The following is an 18,863-nucleotide window of genomic DNA, read 5'->3' on the forward strand; positions in this document are numbered from 1 at the left end:
TACAATGCAACATTCATAAAATCGAACTTTTAGATAACAACTACTTCATTCCGGACTTGGTACAAGCCATTTTTAGAAGAACAAATGGAGGGTTGATCCTGATTTAGTGGCTAGTGAAACCCCGTTTAGTGACCGTCTATTATTTAATTACATACTCTCGCTAGTTATAGTTAATTGATTTTCAAATATTGAATTAAATGTGTATCTTAGTATATGCAACCAATGTAAGTATTATAATGTAGTTTGTAAAAGATATTGAATTAACCCCACTACATTATAATAATTCTGTACCATAATGGGAACCAAGATATTATTTTTATCTTTCGAATGTAAATTTGTTTTTTGGTTGTTTGGTATATAAATAAGAAACTGGACACGATTAAGTAATGCAGTTTGCTTGTTGTTATTTAAAAATGATGTAAACAATTCTTTCAGGTTGGTCATTTTGAAGATTTTAACCAGAATAACCAGAAACTGCTTTCAACTAAATTAGCCACATTTTATATACATCTGCCAACAGGTAGTCAGTCGGAACAATCTACTTTCACTGTTCCCTATGTCGATCGGTTCTCAGAAGTTGGTAAGAATTATTGCAATATTGTGTATATTTCCATCATTTTTTTCACCGATTCAATAGATTGACACTTTGTCAATGATACTGACTTTTTCATATTAGTTGTCGAAATTCTCATCAATTGGAAGTCAAATCAGCGATGTTATTTGTACCAGCGAATCGGTACCTCCTCTGATGAACTTTTAGTCAGAGTCACATTCTATTATTAAGTGCATTGATACAGCCATGTTGGTTGATACCTCTGCCGATGAATAGTTAGTACCACAGTCTATCACCCTTCCAACAGCCAGTATTTTCATGTAGATGTAAGTATATGAATCTACAATTCCCTTTGGAATTTTTACATACTGGTAATTTCTTTCAAAACAGCGAATGTATGCTTTCATTGCATGTGTGTTTATGTAATATCACCACTGCTAACTTGTTAACGTGTACTAATTCTGATTTGTAGATTTTCCTGTGAATGATAAGTACTGCTCAATTATGCTTTCATTGCATGTGTTAACGTGCACTCATTCTGATTTGTAGATTTTCGTGTGAAAGATAAGTACTACTCAATTTCTTCCTTCAATTTCAGATAAATTGTTACATACTGGTAATTTCTTCCAAACAGCGAATATATGCTTTCATTGCATATGTGTTTATGCAATATCACCACTGCTAACTTGTTAACGCACATTCATTATGTTTTGTAGATTTTCCTGTAAATAACAAGTACTACTCAATTCATTCCTTACATTAATGTATCTGAAATGAAATAATTAAGAAGGAATTATTTGATCTTGGTGGATTAAAGTTATACGTAGTACTTCACCGCTGTACATATAAATTACATATTTTGTAGGTTTGATAACATCATTATGCCGTCCTGTTAACGTCATTAGCTTTCATGGAGTCATGTGTACAGATGTGAAAATAAGTGAACTTTTAACTGAAGTGGAGTACTTTTCAGAAGATGAATATTCATATGCCTTTATGATAGATGGACTTGGGAGAGTTTTGATGCATCCATTGTTGCCAAATGCAGCTTTTGTAAAATCAACCGAAGACCCTGTGTTAGTTGATATTGGTGTATTGGAAAGAGAAGTAGACGCTCAATCTGTTATTGAGTCTATGAAAAGGTAATTTCGTATTAAAACAAGTACTGCACGTTATGTCGTAGGGGAATTGTTAAAGTTTCTGTCCATGATCTTGACCATTTATTAAAAGAGTAATTTAATGAATTCAAAAACGATGAAGCAGATTTTCCTCAAAGATTCAAAATTTTGATAATCCAGAACGATTTTATTTATTCTGCCCCTTCAAAGGACATTGTGGTGTTCGGTCTGTGCGTCCGTTTGTTCGTCTGTCAGTCCACATATGTTAGCGTTTTTGGTCAAATGCAGGTTTTGATGTATTTTACGTCCAATCAACTTGAAACTTATTACACTTGTTCCTTATAATATAATTTCCCTAATGTTAAAGCAAAATAAGAGTTTTTTTAAACAACTTTTATGGTCCACAAATGATAGTGTGAGTGGGGCATCCATGAACAATTGGCACATTCTTGTCTAAAAACATATTGTTTAAAAATCATATTATTTTTATTTTAAAATGCATAGAAAAATGATAGTGATAGTGGTTGCGTTAAAGTTTTTCGTCCATGTAGTTTTTGTTGAAGTTCAGTCAATTTAGAACATGTTCCCTTTGATATGATCTTTTGGTTGATGTCAAATGAGAGATTTTACTTCAATTTCACAGTCCACTGAACATAGAAAATGTTGCGGTTCTTCTAATTTCCAGGTTTTCAAATGTTCTGTTTTAGTTGTTCTTGATGAACTTATTGCGGGGTTCGTGTTTCTTAAATTCTTTAGTTTACTATGTTGTGTCATGTGTATTATTGTTGTTTTTTTGTCTTTTTCATTTTTAGCCATGGCGGGGTTTTTTGTTTTTTTTTCATCTTTTCGATTTATGAGTTTAACTGTCCCTTTGGTATCTTTCGTCCCTCTTTTATTAAGTATTGCATTAAAATAGTGTTGTTTTCAATTTTTGTGTTAGTGGTGGTATGGGAAAGAAAACATTGACGAAGTTTTTTACGAAACCACGTGGTAAACTTGTGAATGATGGAAGCAGAGATGTTAGTCTTACAGCATATTTCTATTGGGGTTCGGTAAGTATTTATACGTCATTTTAGCCGTTTTTATACATTTTATAATTCAAAAGTCATTCATTTAAATCAGATAATGTTCGATCTTCATTCTTTGATATGTTACAGTTATAGGAAATGGAAGCTTTATATATGATCGCTTATCAAACACAATTATCAGATACGGATATTTGGAACGAATGCAGATACAAGAACTATCCACCATGTTCTTATTTAAGCAACTTTATAATGAGAAAAATCAACAATGTTTGATCAGCATTAAAGGTCCGGCATGCTAAAGTATGGAACAATTCAAACGAAAACAATGATAAACGAAAAACACATATGACAGACAAAAAACTCTGAACTTACGGCCCTTTGATGTAGACAATCAAATGTATAGAATTTAAAAATATTGTAAACGCCCATCTCTCCCAAAACTTTGGAAAATGTTCTAACTACATAGCGTTCGGTCAACCTGTTAGACGCATTTGACAATCGAAGCTAAGAACAGGAAACTTTAATGTATATAAACCTTTCGTAAACATAATATTTTTTTCATAAAAGAACATGAAGACTATTGCTGGCCAATGTTAGGAATATAATAGTTGTTTTCCATTCGTATTGTGTGTTTGAGCCTTTGGTTTTGCCATTTGATGGTTTTCCATAGATACTCCTGTATTCATTCATATACAATATAACTTTCTTGTCTCATCTTTAGATACCTCAGAGTAATCTTTCCTTGTGTGTTGTTCTTGTGGACGAGTCGTATTCCGAAATAGACGAAAGTCAATTCCAGCTCAGCGATGCAGATTTACCAAATGTATTTATGTACCACAACAGAAGCCTTTTGAAGGACTCCTTTTCTGATTGCAAATTCTAGTCAAGACGAGTAACATCAGGTATGTAAAGTTTGTTTTAATTTGTACAAAAATCAAGCCGTAATCAGTTCTCGTTTAAAATTACTTTTCCCATTTCGGGTCGTTCCATAGTTTGCTTTACGTTATATGATGTGCTCATTGTTAAAGGTCGTTCGTTGACCTATAATTGCTTACTTCTTGTCGTTTGATTTCTGATGACAAATTGTCTTATTGTTTATCATACCGCATCTTATCAATTTTTTTTCAAAACAAAATATGTAACATATGCGTACACTAATTTTAAAGTGATATTTTTAGAAAAGTTTAGTTTACACAACGTATCTATTTGAATAATTACAAGACTCGTTACCTTTCTATAAAATTCAGAATGGAAATGAGGAATGTGTCAAAGAGACAACAACTCGACCATGGCGCAGACAACAGCCGATTGTCACCAATGGGTCTGCGATGCAACAAGAAACTCCCTATGTCAATATAATGAATATATTCTACTTTTTTTAGATCGAAGTAGTGTAAACAAAATTCTCAGTCTCCTTATAAAAACAAAACATATAACAAAAGCGAATTTTAATATTAAGGTGAAATTTTCAAAAAAGTTAACTGAAGTTTAACTAAAAAGCTCGTTACATTTCTAAGTCAATATAAAGATATTTTCTACGTTTCAGATCGAAGTAGTGTGAAATTTTCTCAGTCTGCATTTCAAAACCCTTTCCAGTACTTAGACCGCGATGGGACGGCTGAAGATGTCACAAATTATGGCAATTATCTTACAAGGCAAAAATTAACAAATCCTGGATTTAAGGTGAGATAATCGTGATAGCAGTTCAACATAATTATTATTGAAAAAATGGTCATTCATGGACTACATACAGAACATTGGTATTAAGAGGCATATTTGATCATAAATCTTTCATTTTCAAGGTTGAATTTGAGCGTTTATAATTACCAAGTCGGTCAACAATCTTTTACAATACCAATTGAATCGATTGACGTAGATACTTAAGTGTTTACAAAATGTGAAAATAATTTAAAAAATCTTACATCAGACTAACCCGGGTGTTGTTAATGTTCGTATTTTCTATGTGTAAGATTCGAAGCTCCTTTGTTGATTTAAATTCACCTTTGTTGTATACTGTTGGTTTAAAGATAATAATTTTGAAAATTAAAAAAAACAAAACGATTTAGAATATAGATTGAAAATTACAACTTTCAAAACAATCATTTTTTTAGGTTTAATCCACCATACTTTGCTTAAGAAATATTTCAGTATCAAGTCAGGAATATGACAGTTGTTATCCATTCGTTTGGTATCAATGTACGTTTGATTTTGTCAATTGATTAGGGACCTTCCGTTTTGAATTTGCCTCAAAGTTTAGTATTTCTAAGATTTTACTTTTCACTTTTGCTTTCAACATGAAAAAAATTAAAATCATCAATAGAACTAGTTTACATCTAATTTTGGCAGTCGACTTAATGATCAGCTGTATGGGCTACATATAAAGCGGAGCAGTATTAAAAATCTCATCCTGCGAGATTCGTGTCATGGAGATACATCGGAACAAAATCAAGAATGATACTCTTTACTCTCTTTCTCTCACCCTTTCCAGCTCTCTGTGTCAGCTTCTAGTATACCCTTACTCCGATCAGTCCCTCACATCCGCTCTCACCCTGTCTGAACCTCTCTCACTCTATCTCACTCTCTCACTCTATCTCACTCTCTCATTCTCCCTCTCTTTCACTCTCTCCCTCTCTCTCCCTCTTCCATTATCTCACTCTCTCACGCTCTCAAGCTCTCTTTATTCCACTCGCTCAAACTCTCTTTATTCCACTCGCTCACACTTACTCTCTTTCATTCTTCCATTATCTCTCTTGCATTTTCTCTCTCTCTCTCTCTTGCAGTCTCTCACTCTTCCACTCTCTCAATCTCTCACTCTTCCACTCTCTCATTCTCTCACTCTCTTCCACTCTTCAACTCTCTCACTCTCTTCCACCCTTCCATTCACTCTCTTCCACCCTTCCATTCTCTCTCTTCCGCTCTCTCACTCTCTCACACTCTGTCACTCTCTTCCTCTCTCTCTTCCACTCTCCCTGTCTCGCCCAGTCAATCTCTCACAGTCTTCTATTATCTATCACTCTCTACAATCCTTCCAACACTCTCTCCTATTATATATAGAGAGAGAAGTGGATTGTAAAAAGTTATAGAGTGAAAGACAGAGAATAAAGAAAGATTGAGAAAAAAAGAAAATAAGGAAAAGAGAAGGATTGAGCAAAAAAAGTGAAAGACAGATAGTGTGAGATTGTTAGATATAGTGAGAGGAAATGAAAACGAATTGAAAGGAAGATTGAAGGGATATTGAAAGGAAAGATGAAAAGTAGAAAGATAGGTAGAGATCCCTTCCAAAATAAATTCTTTATGGCCATTTCAGACCCATAAGAAAATACACCTTGTACAGATGCACGGCTCAAGCAGTAAAGGGTTATCCACCGTCGGTGCTGTACATTATGACAGTCCATTGGTGAGAACACTACTGCCTACCAGAATTTTGGTAAGGTTGGCACCCTTACCTTCAGTTCCCTTCATTAGATAAGAGTGCAGGGAACAAATCGAAAAGAATCATTTTATGTAACTCAAAATACTGCAAGTTGAGGTATTTCTGATTCCTTCTTTTTGCAGTTACACTGTCGAGAAGGAATTCGTTGAGATGTTATTGTCATTTGTATTTTACATTTTTATCACTCTATTGAATTTATAGAAAAATACAGTTACAATGTTTTATTTTAGAAAATATTTCAAAATAATTGAAATGAGCAAATTAAGGACTAGTAACTCTAGTTGTTTCATATATGCATTACACATAATAAACGTGTTTCTTTTCTATTCACGTAGAGTCTACATTAAGTACCACAGGACATATCGACTTTATGTAAAGGATGTACTTAGGTGAGGTTTTGGAATTTGTATCAAAGTTTAGTATTTCTGAAATTTTACTTTTCACTTTTGCTTTCAACATGAAAGAAATCTAAATCATCAATAGAACTAGTTTACATCTTATTTTGGCAGTCAACATTACGATCAGCTGTATGGGCTACATATAAAGCGGAGCAGTATTGGAAATCTCATCCTGCGAGATTCGTGTCATGGAGATACATCGGAACAAAAGCAGGAATGATAAGAATTTATCCTGGAGTTTCATTGCAGAAACCTTATGATCACGAAAAGAGAGCATGGTAAGAAACGGATAAGTTTTGTTGATTAGTGACTTTTCATGTAGTGCATTTAATAAAAAAAACTTTATGAAAAAGTTTAAAACTTGAAAAACGTCAGTTTTTTTTTCAGGCAATGTACATGATGGAATGGGCCATACATCCTTTTTTTCTTATAACTTGGTTTTTACTGATATTAAAAAAATGAAAACAATTGAATACGTCTGGAGCGCTTATCTGCATTTACCTTCATCAGGTACGGTCATAGTCGAATTTCAGATAAACAACATTTAAATATTATCTTTATTTTACTGATAAATATATGTAAGAAGTAAGGGCAAAAATAAAATAATGTTTATCTGCCAGAATATAAAGAACCTGGATTTAAACAGCTAAAGGTCCCTTTATGGCCTTCAACAATAAGCAAAACCTATGCATCATGGTAAGCTTTACACGTAACAAATTTCTTTTAAATAACTTTTGGAAAATTTTTCGTTAATATAAAAAGAAGATGTGGTATGATTGCCAATGAGACAACTATCCACAAAAGACCAAAATGAAACAAACATTAACAACTATAGGTCACCGTACGGCCTTCAACAATAAGGAAAGCCCATACCGCATAGTCAGCTATAAAAGGCCCCGATAAGACAATGTAAAACAAATTCAAACGAGAAAACTAACGGCCCCACTTGAGTAAAAACATAAACGAAAAACAAATATGTAACACATAAACAAACGACAAACACTGAATTACAGGCTCCTGACTTGGGACAGGCACATATACTGAGCCAAAAAAGTTTAGCAACACTTTTTTTTTATAAATTTTTTTTTGGATGTTTTTGGAAAAAAATATTTAAACATCATTGCTTTAATCCTTAGTTTTACCTGTAATTCAAAACAGTCGTAATTTTTCCCTGTTGATTGATTTTGCGCCATTTCAGCTTTGCACGTGTAAATGATTGTTTATCTTCTGTACCTGTACTTTAAAAACGATATTAAAAATTTCTTTTTCACTAACGTTTAGAAACACGCCTTTGGTAAGAAAAACACAAACACCTTTGGCAAAATTGCATGGGGCGTCAACCAGGCCTCCCCGAAAATGACAGTCAGAAAGGTCTTGAAATGGTTGATGCCGGAATGAGGGTTGCTGACATCATGGCTCGATTTCATGTGCACAAGGCAACAGTTTAGAGACAAACAAACAGATATCGACAAATTTCAACTGCACATGATAGGTCGATATCTCGTAGACAACAAAAAAAACTATCATCAAGGGAGAAGCGCTGCCTTCGCTTTACGTCAACACGTGGCAAGTTTTTTTCCGGCTAAAAAAGTAGTGCATTGACTAAGGGAAGCTGCTGGTGTGCCTGCCAATTCTTTATTGGTGTACTTAGGGCAAGGCTGAGAAATTTATTTTGAGAAACACTATACTCATTTACGCATTTTGATCCTCCCGCGCTCCATACAAAGAAAATCTTAATGAATGTGAGTAAAAAACATTCACGTTGCTTCTGACATATCATAATTCCATTTTTTTATTATTAAAATTATATGTAGTTATGATTTGGTAATAAAACAAAATTTCACATTTTTGTTGCTAAACTTTTTTGGCTCAGTATACATAAATAATGTGGCGGGGTTAAACATGTTTAAGTTTATTCTGTAGATTATCCGAAAATACTGGAATATAAATACTTATAAGCGATAGATTTGTTCATAAAAAAACTATGAGTTTCTCACTATGATAATACGCTTTCAGCCTACTTAAATTTTCCCACAATTAATGCTATGACAAACAATCAAATTTTTCACGATCATGATTTAAAAGTATTCATACGTTTCAAGTAAAATGAAAACATGATTTTCCACTGATTTACTTCACATGCATATCGTGTACGTCACATGTTTTATTTATAGGTGGCGTCAGGCCATGGCACATCCCAATAAAATGTTTTTAACTACTCCTTATGTTGATTCGTGGGGATCTGGAATAGTCTTGTCTCTCGTGCACACTATATACAAAAAAGGGTAAGTCGTGTATGTTGTAAAAAAAACTAAAGATATTAAAGATAAATAAAAGTAACGAATAAAGGCAACAGACGTATACCGCTGTTCAAACCAAACGTCATATATTAGTTGAGAGAAAACTAATCCGGGTTACATACTTAAATCAAGGAGAATACGACAGTTATAAGAGGAAAACAACTAAACAACAGAAACACTGAAGTGCAACAAAAAGAAACGCCAACATGCGTATGAGTATCATCATATACCGCTGGTCTGCTGCTTTATTAAACACTACATTTTTCTTTCAATTTTCAATAAAATGGGGAAAATTCTCTGTTCCAAAAAAGGAATATTTCCAATTTGTGTATTTGACTAGGTTTTACTCATGTCGGAACAAAACAAATATATCTTCAACCTGACAATGAATTTACGTAATCGTGTCTTATTGAATTTGGCTGATCTTCATTATTTTCTATTCTTAAACTTGTTTGTTTTATGACCAGAAAATACATTGCTTTTAAAATGAATTACATGTATGTCTTCGGGTACATTTTATTCATATGATTTCAAAGTTGTTTCTGATTGACAAATTTTATCTATTTAACATTGCAATCATATGAATACATTCAATTTATAAACACACGTATTTAGTACTGTTGTAACATGCACCTTCTTTGCGCTATTAAATTCTGATATTTCATTGTAGTTCAACCACAGTAACTGCTGCTGTTGGTGCTGATTTTCCCCTGGAATACTTCAATTGGTTGTTTAGTAGTGTTTATCCTACTTGTAATGACGTATCTTACTGGTACGTTTTTCGCTTCCTATATTTTCCAGAGTAGCATCATACGTGTAGCTAGTGCATTGTAATCATTAGTCAATCAGATAAAGCTAGATTATTTGCTGTTTGGTATTTTTTTTTTCTTCATTTTTTCGATTCGGATTTTTTTATCAATTTTCATTATAGTTGTGTGCCTTTCTGCATTGAGTTGCTTTGCATTGATCGAAGTATATCTTAAATAGATTAATGGCCATTGCAAACAAAAGGATGATTATAAATCTTTTTTTTTAACTTCTGAACAGTAATATGATATAGTTTTGTAAGTACTTTCTTTTAAACGAGGTTAAAACTATATTTCAAATGTTTTGATGGTTTTGAATGTCATCAGTTAATTTTAAAAACATGAACTTAGAAAAAACGACTATTTTACTTCTGGTAAGAATTTAAAAGCGAAGCCATCATCACAAGCTTTATGTCATAAGTAGTCTTGGAACAGTTACAACATAACAACTCTGTTTCTGGGCTTATATTTGTCTTATACATTTACTTTTTGCCAGGTGCATTATTGTTGACGACAGTGGGTTCATCGTTATGCATCCACGACTGAAAGAAACAACAATTGAATCAGGTTTCAAAGAACCAAAACATATCACTATTGAGGTTTGTCACAAACATAATACTTTTATTAACGTATTGACTAATCGATGTAAGAAGTGCCTTAAGGTGGTATGAGTGTCTTTCGCCATCTTGGATTGTAAAAAACAGAGAATCTAAGGTCCATATTTTCTATCAAGTTAGCAAAATTTGATGCAGGAATGCAATATTTAATATGAATTTTCATTTAAAAGAACCAATTTATAAGAATATAACTTAAAAATATGAAATTTTTACAAGTGTAGATTATTTTTGGTTGTTTTTCTAATATTTTCAAATTGGCATTTTAAGGGGAGGTAACTCTAAAACATTGCATTTTCTGAAGGACTCTACATGAAATTTTCCTATTTTGTCTTTTAGCCGGAAAAAACGTACGGTGACCCTATCTTTTCTTTTGATATTCTAAAAGCATTGTCTGAAAGCTATCTTTTTCTAATTTATTATACGATTCTATCATTTTGTTTAGTTTCTATTCACAAAATGGTGCTTTTTCCTGTATAATCCATATAAAAATTTGTCATTTTGTCACAACCTGTAGCTAGAGAAAATGCGCGGTGACCTATCATTTTTATAAAATTTTTGAACATGTATCAATAGAAACTACATTTTGACAAAGTATGAACAAATTCTATCATTTTTATTTTACACTCCCATACCACCTTAAACAAATAATATTTAAAAATTTTAGTTTCACTATCAAAATTTTATATTTTCCTTTTTGTGCGTTTAATTCTTCTTAACAGACGTTTTTTAACATAGTCTACTAAAACAATTACCGATAAAAAAAAGAAGATACTTTCTCTCCCTTACTTCAAATATATATCTAAACTGCAGTTTGTTATTCCTAAATATGTATATTCCTGCTATCAGTTAACGCCAACAAAACCAGCTTTATTCCTGTGTAATTACCAAGAATTGTCTCATTGGCAGTCATCTTCTTTTTAATGTATACCTAACCCTACTGAAGTGCAAACTTTTGTATATATCAAATGAGAGATGGGTTGCTTCTGAACAAAACTAAAAATTTGTTTAGCTCTCTGTGTCTCTTTTCTGATTTTATTGTCATTAGAACAAGCATGTAAAATTTGAAATCCTAGATGGTATATACATCTGCAGTTATTTCATCACGAGGCTTGTGGGCACATCATCATAGGCTCAAATTCGACTGGGGTAGCTTATCATAATAAGACATGAATCTAATCTCATATTCAATTTGTCCATTTTTTAACAAATTCATTTATTGATATGTTAAAAGCACCTTTAATATCAAAAGAAATCCTGCCCTCAGATATTTATAATATAATTTTGACATCTATGTACTCTGAATAATATCTGAGTAAAAGCAAGACACAAAAAAGAAGTCAAATGCGAGTTATGTCATCACTTTCATCATGTTAATGGCTATCTTTGTTTGTGCATAGAACTGAAGTATTTTTCTTTGTGTTATGCTGTTTTGATCCATCATTGAAAGTATTCATCTGCATGCTCTGCAAAACAGAGAATACAAAATACTGTTTTATATTTGTTCTCCTAATGCTGTTATTTTTTAGGAACCAGGTATTGCAAAAATTCTGAAACGGGAAGGTGTACTTAACTCGAAAGAGTGCCAAGATTTTTCGAAGAATACAAATTTAAGGTCCTTTCGGGTGAGTTGTAAGCATGTAAAAGATGATATAACTTCACAATAAAATGACAATAAAGATAATAATCAATGGGTAACATCTGTTTGTTTTACTTCTTCGGTATGAAAAATGTTTCATTATTTTTTATTAGCTTTACAACTTCGAACATGGATTGTTTGGTATTTTTATCGATATTTAGCTGAAAATGCGTTGATGTTTAGCTAAAAGAAGTCACTTAAATAGATTGTGTTTGATGAGTTTAAAGTTGTTTTAATCCACTACGAATAGTGTACAATTATCTAATTATCTAATTCATTGACCAAATCCGGACTTACCATATCCAATATAATTATTATTAAATTCAACACAAGTTATTTAATGTTTTTGATTAGGTGACTATGCCAGTTAACAAATTAGGAGGGCTTGATTTCAAAGACACTGATGAAACATTTGAAATACGACCTATTGCAGAAACGAATGTGTTTATCATAAGGAGACAGACACAACCAACTACCAACTGTAAATGTGTGAGTACCATTTATCTTCATTACAATATACGTATTTTATTCTTAGCGCTTAAATATATGTTAAATATTTTGATTCAGTTCTCTTGAGAGGTACTTCTATGAGAAATATCACAGAGATTGTAAATCATTGATATTCTTCTACTGCTTGATAAGATGAGAATAATAATCACACATATGTTTCATATTGCATTTTAAACATGTTTTTTTTTTAATTATTTTTAGTCTTGAAAGGGAGAACAGCACAAAATACACACTCATGTGTTGACTGCTGATAGAAAATATGATGGTAAATTACATAGAGCTCTTTAAAAATTGTAGAGTGCGTAGTATGTAACGTAAATACTTGATGAGTGTTTTGTTATTTTTGTGAGTGTCTATAATGAATTGATATCAAACGATTTTTATTGTAAAGAAACACTATTCAATTACTAGTAATATGAATATCAATTTTAACTTTTTACGATAGTGCATTATCGGTGAAAGTAATATAACAAATAACTGCTTTTTCACACTGACCTGCAGACACTAGCGAATCCTATTTTTTCAAATAACACATCGGAACTCATTTTATTTGCTGTATATTCTTACATGATATATTTAAACTTCTAATTCATCTTTGAATTCTTTTGTGTTATCTTGCAGGACTCTACATCACCTGATATCGTAGAATGCAGTAACCAGTGTGAATGTTTATGCCACAGTCCAATTATTTATGATGTATGTTCTAACAAATATAATACAGGGTAAGTATGCGAACAACTAAAGTCTTTGTTTATTGTAGAAGGACTTACGGTGACCTTAAGTTGTTGTTCTATGTCATTTGGTCTCCTATTAAGAGTTGTCTCATTGTCAATCATGCTACATCTTCTTTTTAATATCATACGGACTTTCAATTTGAAAATAATGCCTCAATTATAATTTTATATTTGTTCCGAATGGCTGCTTCTCACTAAGGTACTGTTTTTGTTCATTCTACCTTGAAATGGCAAATGTAAAGTTGAAAGTGTGAAGTCAGGAATATGTGACAGACGTTTTCTATTTATTTGATGTGTTTAAGCTTTTGATTTTGCTATTTTTGAAAATGGACTAAATAAACTCAGAATACGCAAATGATTAAATGTATAATTTGGATACTCAATGTATACAACTAAGTTAAGCAATAGTTTAACAGATATTATTTTGTTTCAATAGGTCTGCTAGTCCACCGTGTAGTGCCCGATTACCAGATACATCGGGTGTAAGTCAACCAGATGATACACACGGTCTTACCACATGTTATGTTCCAAAATGTCATCAAAAAGCAACAAAGACGTATGTGTTAAAAAAATAATATCCAAAAATTTTATGTCATGGATTGTTCGCCTAAGGTTTAAAAAAGTCAACAAATGACGGCTTAAGTGTAGAAATTGATTTTCACTTCACATTTTAAAATCACTATATTCATTTCAAAGTGTTTAGTCTTAAGATAGAAAAAAAAAGTCCATTGGAATAGAAAACAAATAAATAGTAAACAGAAAAGCAAGATGGATTTTTTTGTCAATACGGAGGGGTTAACATTTTTTAATATAACTTGATAACTTACTGGGTTCGTCACAAAATATCGGAAATGAAGAAAAAATTAAAGGCTTAGGATTGACCCATTTGCGTGTCGCGGGCACTTGCAGAAGGCTACCCTCAACCATCGAAGCGACCAGTAAAGAAACGAAGAAAAAAAACCGGAAGTTGTCAATTATATAATTTTCTACTCTATAGTTTGATGAGTGTTTTAAAATTATAATTTGAACAATCTCGACAACAAAATGTCAATTTTGACGATTTATTGTGTTTTGAACTTCGTTAATTTACTTCCTCAAATATAATACGAAAACTGATTTCAGAAGTGGTTCAAAATTGGCAAAAATAATGGGAAGAAATTCATACAAATATCCATAAAGTTTTCGTTAAAAACAATAATTATTTAAACATATTTCTTAATAGTATAAAAAGTATGACACAATATATATGTAACACTCAGAAACGTGTCCTTCCCCCCAAACGTGTCCGATTCCCCCAAACATGTCTAGTTGAAACTGAGCCAAAGCGTGTCATTTGTATAAACGCCCAAACGTGTTCATTTCTCACTAACCCCCAAACGGGTCCAATCTCCAAAACGTGTCCATATCAAGCATTATTTGGTTATTGCTATTTCTTTAACGTATACTAATTTTACCATTTCATTAAAAATATACATAAGGCACGTTAGTACTTTTTCAAACCGGAAGAATTAAACTGGGTTAAAGTGGGGGCGTCATTTCGACTATATCGTATGTAAATTGTAAGCACACATGTTGAGTTAAACTGTACCGTTAACGGGTTAAAGTGTCCCTTTCTCTGCGCGTTTAAACTTCAATGTTCTCTCTAATTATGCATGATTCGCAATCAACAGTCTAAAGGTAATTTACTCAGCAGAACTGATAAAAACATTCAAGCTTGTATGTTTTTTTCCTAATTTGCATGAAATACTTGCAACTGGACAATACGCAACCAGCAGTCTTAAGTTTATCTTAACAATATAACAGTAAAAAAATTAAAACATGTATGTTCAAATGTAAAAAAAATAAAAACAGGTAGTCTATATTCTCTCTAAAGAGAACTGCAAAAACAATAAAACTTGTATGTTCTCTCTAAATATGCCTGCAGACAAAGTTACTTAATAATAACAGATTTTGCCATTATTATGATCATTAAAAACCTACATCGAACTAACGTAATCTAATAAATGACAACTTCATCACGTGTGTCTCCCATCATAGAATTACCGTAAACGTTATCAGCGATTTTATTTAGGAGATACCAGTATCAGCGCTAAAAGACGTGTGACGTTTTGGCGTTAAATATTGGACACGTTTTGGCGAATAACAATTATCGGACACGTTTGGGGTTATGAAATCGGTCACGTTTGGGGAATATTGTACATTTCGGACACGTTTGGGGAATATTGTACATTTCGGACACGTTTAGGGAGAAAAGACACGTTTGGGAGAGTCAGACACGTTTGGGGGGAAAGACACGTTTGGGAGTGTTACATTTATAATGTATAAAACTGTTGCTTTTTTATCTTAACTCATCGTTGTTTTGAGACTAGACAAATCTTACATCTTTGTGGCATTGAAAGTAATATTCGCAAACATTTAACTTATTTTGTAACTGTAGACTCGTTATTATTCGTTATATAACGATTTCCGTGAATCTCTAATTTAAAGGTTCAACAAAAAACATTTTTTTCTATTGTCTAATAGTCGAAAACCACGAAATCAAATATATACTTAAATCCTCATCTCTATTCACGGAAAGTAGTAAAAAAGGTCATGAATGAATCTACTATTTTTTGAAAGGAAGATATATTTGGGTTTTTCCCGGATAGTATTAAAAAATGTCACAAAACTTATTCATTTGACCTTATTTCAGAGACTGTTTCAGCGAACTAGAATGTAGTTGGTGTGAATATAACGACCTCTTACAACAAATAGCTACGCCATGTTGTAGGCTTAAAGAGGAATGTACATTTGGTAAAACAAAATCTCAATATAGAAATACGTGTGGTATGTATAAAACCAATATGTACTAGAAATGAGTAACAATGTAACATGAGTGCAAGTTATGGGGAGCAATGTATGCATCTTATAACGGGTTATCAGAGTGTTGGTTTGCATTCGTTTTACCTGGTTTCTAGTTTTGTATGTAATGTTTTGCTTACTAATTTTTTCGTCCGTTGCTTTTGGTTTTTTGGTTTGCCCAGACGATGTCAGTTTTTTTTATCGAATATATGAATTTTAACGCGCTCTAAAATGATTAGATATAGGAAGATGTGGAATGAGGGCCAATGAGAAAACTCTCCATCCGAGTATCAATTTATAAAAGTAAACCATTATGTTGGTACTATTTTATCATGAACTGTTTCTCTATAATCCTTAGTGTTCGGTTCATTTTTATATTTTTTGTGCATTAGGAACTTTGAAACAGAAAATAGGAAGATGTCGTATACTTACAAATGACAACAAATCACCGGAGATAAAGTGAAGTGGTTTTTTTTTTATTCTTACAGTTGAACCATGAAATCAATATCCACGAAAATGCAAGTTTTCTTCAATCCACGAAAATGTATATAATCAACAGTATATGTGCAATGAACAAACCTTGTACCACATATAAAGTTAAACACTTCAAATAAATTATGAATATACAGAACAAAAAAAAACAGAATGATATGCAAATAAACAAATATCAACACAAGTTGACAGCCCTGAATAACAGATTTCTGACTTTAGAATAGCATATACAGAATGTAAACGAGCACCCAACCCTAATAACCAACTGTAAAGATCACCTGTGACTCATCACATCGAAAATTTCAGCTTGCTTCGCAGCGATTTGTTAGTTGATTTGTTAACTCTAATTCGTTTATTTTTAAAGGACAAAATCTAGTTACATTTATTAAACAACTTATTATATTCCCGTTATTTTTTCAATTTTCAAAAGACGCGAAAATAAATGGAGCCTGAATATCAATAAGGTAACAGAACATACCAATTATACTTTTTTAGCAGCAGCACCATCAACCACAACTGACAAGACGTCAGATGAAATAAATGCAGGACAAATTGGCGGAATAATAGGTGGATCAATCGCCTTTGGCATCCTTCTCACTCTCATAATGATTTGTGGAATTAAGTTTTTTAGATCTAGAAATCGTAATGAAAATGCTGATCCGTATATAGAGGCTATTCCAGATTATGAACTTAGACAATACAGAGAAAAGGAGGAATGTAGTAGTACGGATTCACCACCACCGCCATACCAGATTCAACCGGCAATTAATCATAATTTTTATGTTGACTCATCTCCTGGACATAAAGTTTGATAGACAAATGGTCATAAAATGTTTTTTTCGTAACATCCGTTTTCCGCTAGTTTCCATGTTATACAAACCCATATATTGAACATTATTTATATTCTTTGTTTCTGACTTAATTTTTTAAAGTTTAAATCTCCTCATTTTATAATTATATACATACATATATTAGCATGTTTCCCTTTGTTAACCTATTTGAATAAATATACTAAAAAACAGGATTAGTATTGCATGTTTTTTAAATTTTTGATAATTTGGTAGACGTCACATCTAGAACAGATAATACATAGACCATTTTTTTTTATATATGAAGAATTTACATAATGTGTTTCTTACTTATTTTTTTTTTAGTTTTATATATCCTAATTTAATATTAATATATATGTGTGTGGCACGTTTAAATTCTTCTTATGAATGCACGTTTGTAAATTTAAAATTCCGGAAAATGTTTATTAATATCAATTGCTTTCAACATTCGGTTTAGTATACATAATTTCAGTTTGGTGTTTGCCGAATGTTAGGTGGCATGTAATAGAGTATTTTCATATTATAGACTCCACAATTATTCGACAGGTTATCTACTCTCTGTTTCTGTGTTATGTCAATTAAAAGCAGTCAAAAAAAGTAAAAATCAAAGATTTGATCAGTGCAATTTTGGGGGAAAAACTTGTCGATTTTCGATGATAAAGTCATGTTTAGAAAGCATTTGAATAGTTAACTTTCCCTCAAAATTGTACGGATTAAAATCTTTAATTTATTCATTTTCGATGATCTTGCTTGATTGAGTATGTTCTACAACAGTGAAGGTAATCTGTCGAAAAAATAGTAATTTTTAAGGCAAAAGTTGGTAATGTGAAACATGGACTATTAAATTAACATTACATTCAGAACAGTATCAATCTTAGTTTCCTGTTATAGTAGATCACACTCTCTTGATGATATAAAAAAAGAAGATGTGGTATGATTGCCAATGAGACAACTATCCACAAAAGACCAAAACGACAGAGACATTAACACCTATAGGTCACCGTACGGCCTTCAACAATAAGCAAAGCCATTTATTTTTTCTTGCAATGTGCTCTTTAAAAGCACAGTTTAAAAAACAAATGAAAAACAGCACGCCTTGCTGAATTGGTATGATATTTACAAGAGATACAGCAGTGTGAGAATACTAGGTAGTAGGGGTATAATTTAAAAAAAATGCTATTATGTTAATTAACCAGACGATAACATATGTTTTTCACATGAATAAGAATAAGAATAGTTTTTATTGAAAATTACAGCGCCCAAAACTGAGCTTAACAATTACATTAAATGTATGTACAAGTATAACAATGATTATCTAAAACAATTGAAAATTTAAACAAAATGGTCCTAGTAAAGCAGTACAAATAAATAAAATAAAATAAACCATATATAAAGATGTGGTATGATTGCCAATGAGACAACTATTCACAACGGATCAGAATGACACAGACGTTAACAACTATAGGTCACCGTACGGCCTTCAACAATGAGCAAAGCCCATACCGCATTGTCAGCTATAAAAGGCCCCGATAAGACAATGTAAAAAAATCCAAACGAGAAAACTAAC

At 32.1% G+C, this 18,863-nt stretch overlaps 2 protein-coding genes across 4 annotated transcripts in view; both read left to right on the forward strand.

Moving 5' to 3' along the window:
- LOC134681133 (VWFA and cache domain-containing protein 1-like) overlaps positions 1 to 4,354 on the forward strand; it is a 19,331-nt gene extending 14,977 nt beyond the window's left edge. For 2 of the 3 annotated variants that reach the window (XM_063540583.1, XM_063540582.1), the window contains exons 10-14: positions 436 to 580; positions 1,419 to 1,695; positions 2,612 to 2,723; positions 3,421 to 3,601; positions 4,246 to 4,354. In XM_063540583.1, coding sequence (XP_063396653.1) covers positions 436 to 580; positions 1,419 to 1,695; positions 2,612 to 2,723; positions 3,421 to 3,582 — 696 coding nt within the window. In that variant the 3' untranslated portion in view covers positions 3,583 to 3,601; positions 4,246 to 4,354. Of the gene's footprint in view, positions 1 to 435; positions 581 to 1,418; positions 1,696 to 2,611; positions 2,724 to 3,420; positions 3,602 to 4,081; positions 4,094 to 4,245 lie in introns of those variants that run through there. The other variant, XM_063540584.1, reaches the window with a different exon arrangement.
- On the forward strand, positions 4,248 to 17,526 carry LOC134681135 (VWFA and cache domain-containing protein 1-like). The gene is made up of 11 exons (XM_063540585.1): positions 4,248 to 4,382; positions 6,642 to 6,808; positions 8,705 to 8,815; positions 9,501 to 9,602; positions 10,133 to 10,235; positions 11,780 to 11,875; positions 12,244 to 12,378; positions 13,021 to 13,121; positions 13,570 to 13,689; positions 15,826 to 15,959; positions 16,962 to 17,526. Exons 2-11 carry the CDS (start codon positions 6,747 to 6,749, stop codon positions 17,276 to 17,278), a joined length of 1,281 nt encoding a protein of 426 aa, XP_063396655.1. The 5' UTR covers positions 4,248 to 4,382; positions 6,642 to 6,746; the 3' UTR covers positions 17,279 to 17,526.
- Positions 17,527 to 18,863: the final 1,337 nt, after the last annotated feature.

This window comes from Mytilus trossulus, chromosome 8 (genome assembly GCF_036588685.1).
Source record: "Mytilus trossulus isolate FHL-02 chromosome 8, PNRI_Mtr1.1.1.hap1, whole genome shotgun sequence".
In the NCBI taxonomy this organism is placed as follows: domain Eukaryota; kingdom Metazoa; phylum Mollusca; class Bivalvia; order Mytilida; family Mytilidae; genus Mytilus; species Mytilus trossulus.

Bases quoted from the DNA above. Each gene is read 5' to 3' on its own strand.
- LOC134681135 (XM_063540585.1), top strand. From the start codon at position 6,747: ATGATAAGAATTTATCCTGGAGTTTCATTGCAGAAACCTTATGATCAC. The intron at 9,603-10,132 runs GTACGTTTTTCG...ACTTTTTGCCAG, and splicing joins TGTAATGACGTATCTTACTG to GTGCATTATTGTTGACGACA. The intron at 11,876-12,243 runs GTGAGTTGTAAG...GTTTTTGATTAG, and splicing joins CAAATTTAAGGTCCTTTCGG to GTGACTATGCCAGTTAACAA.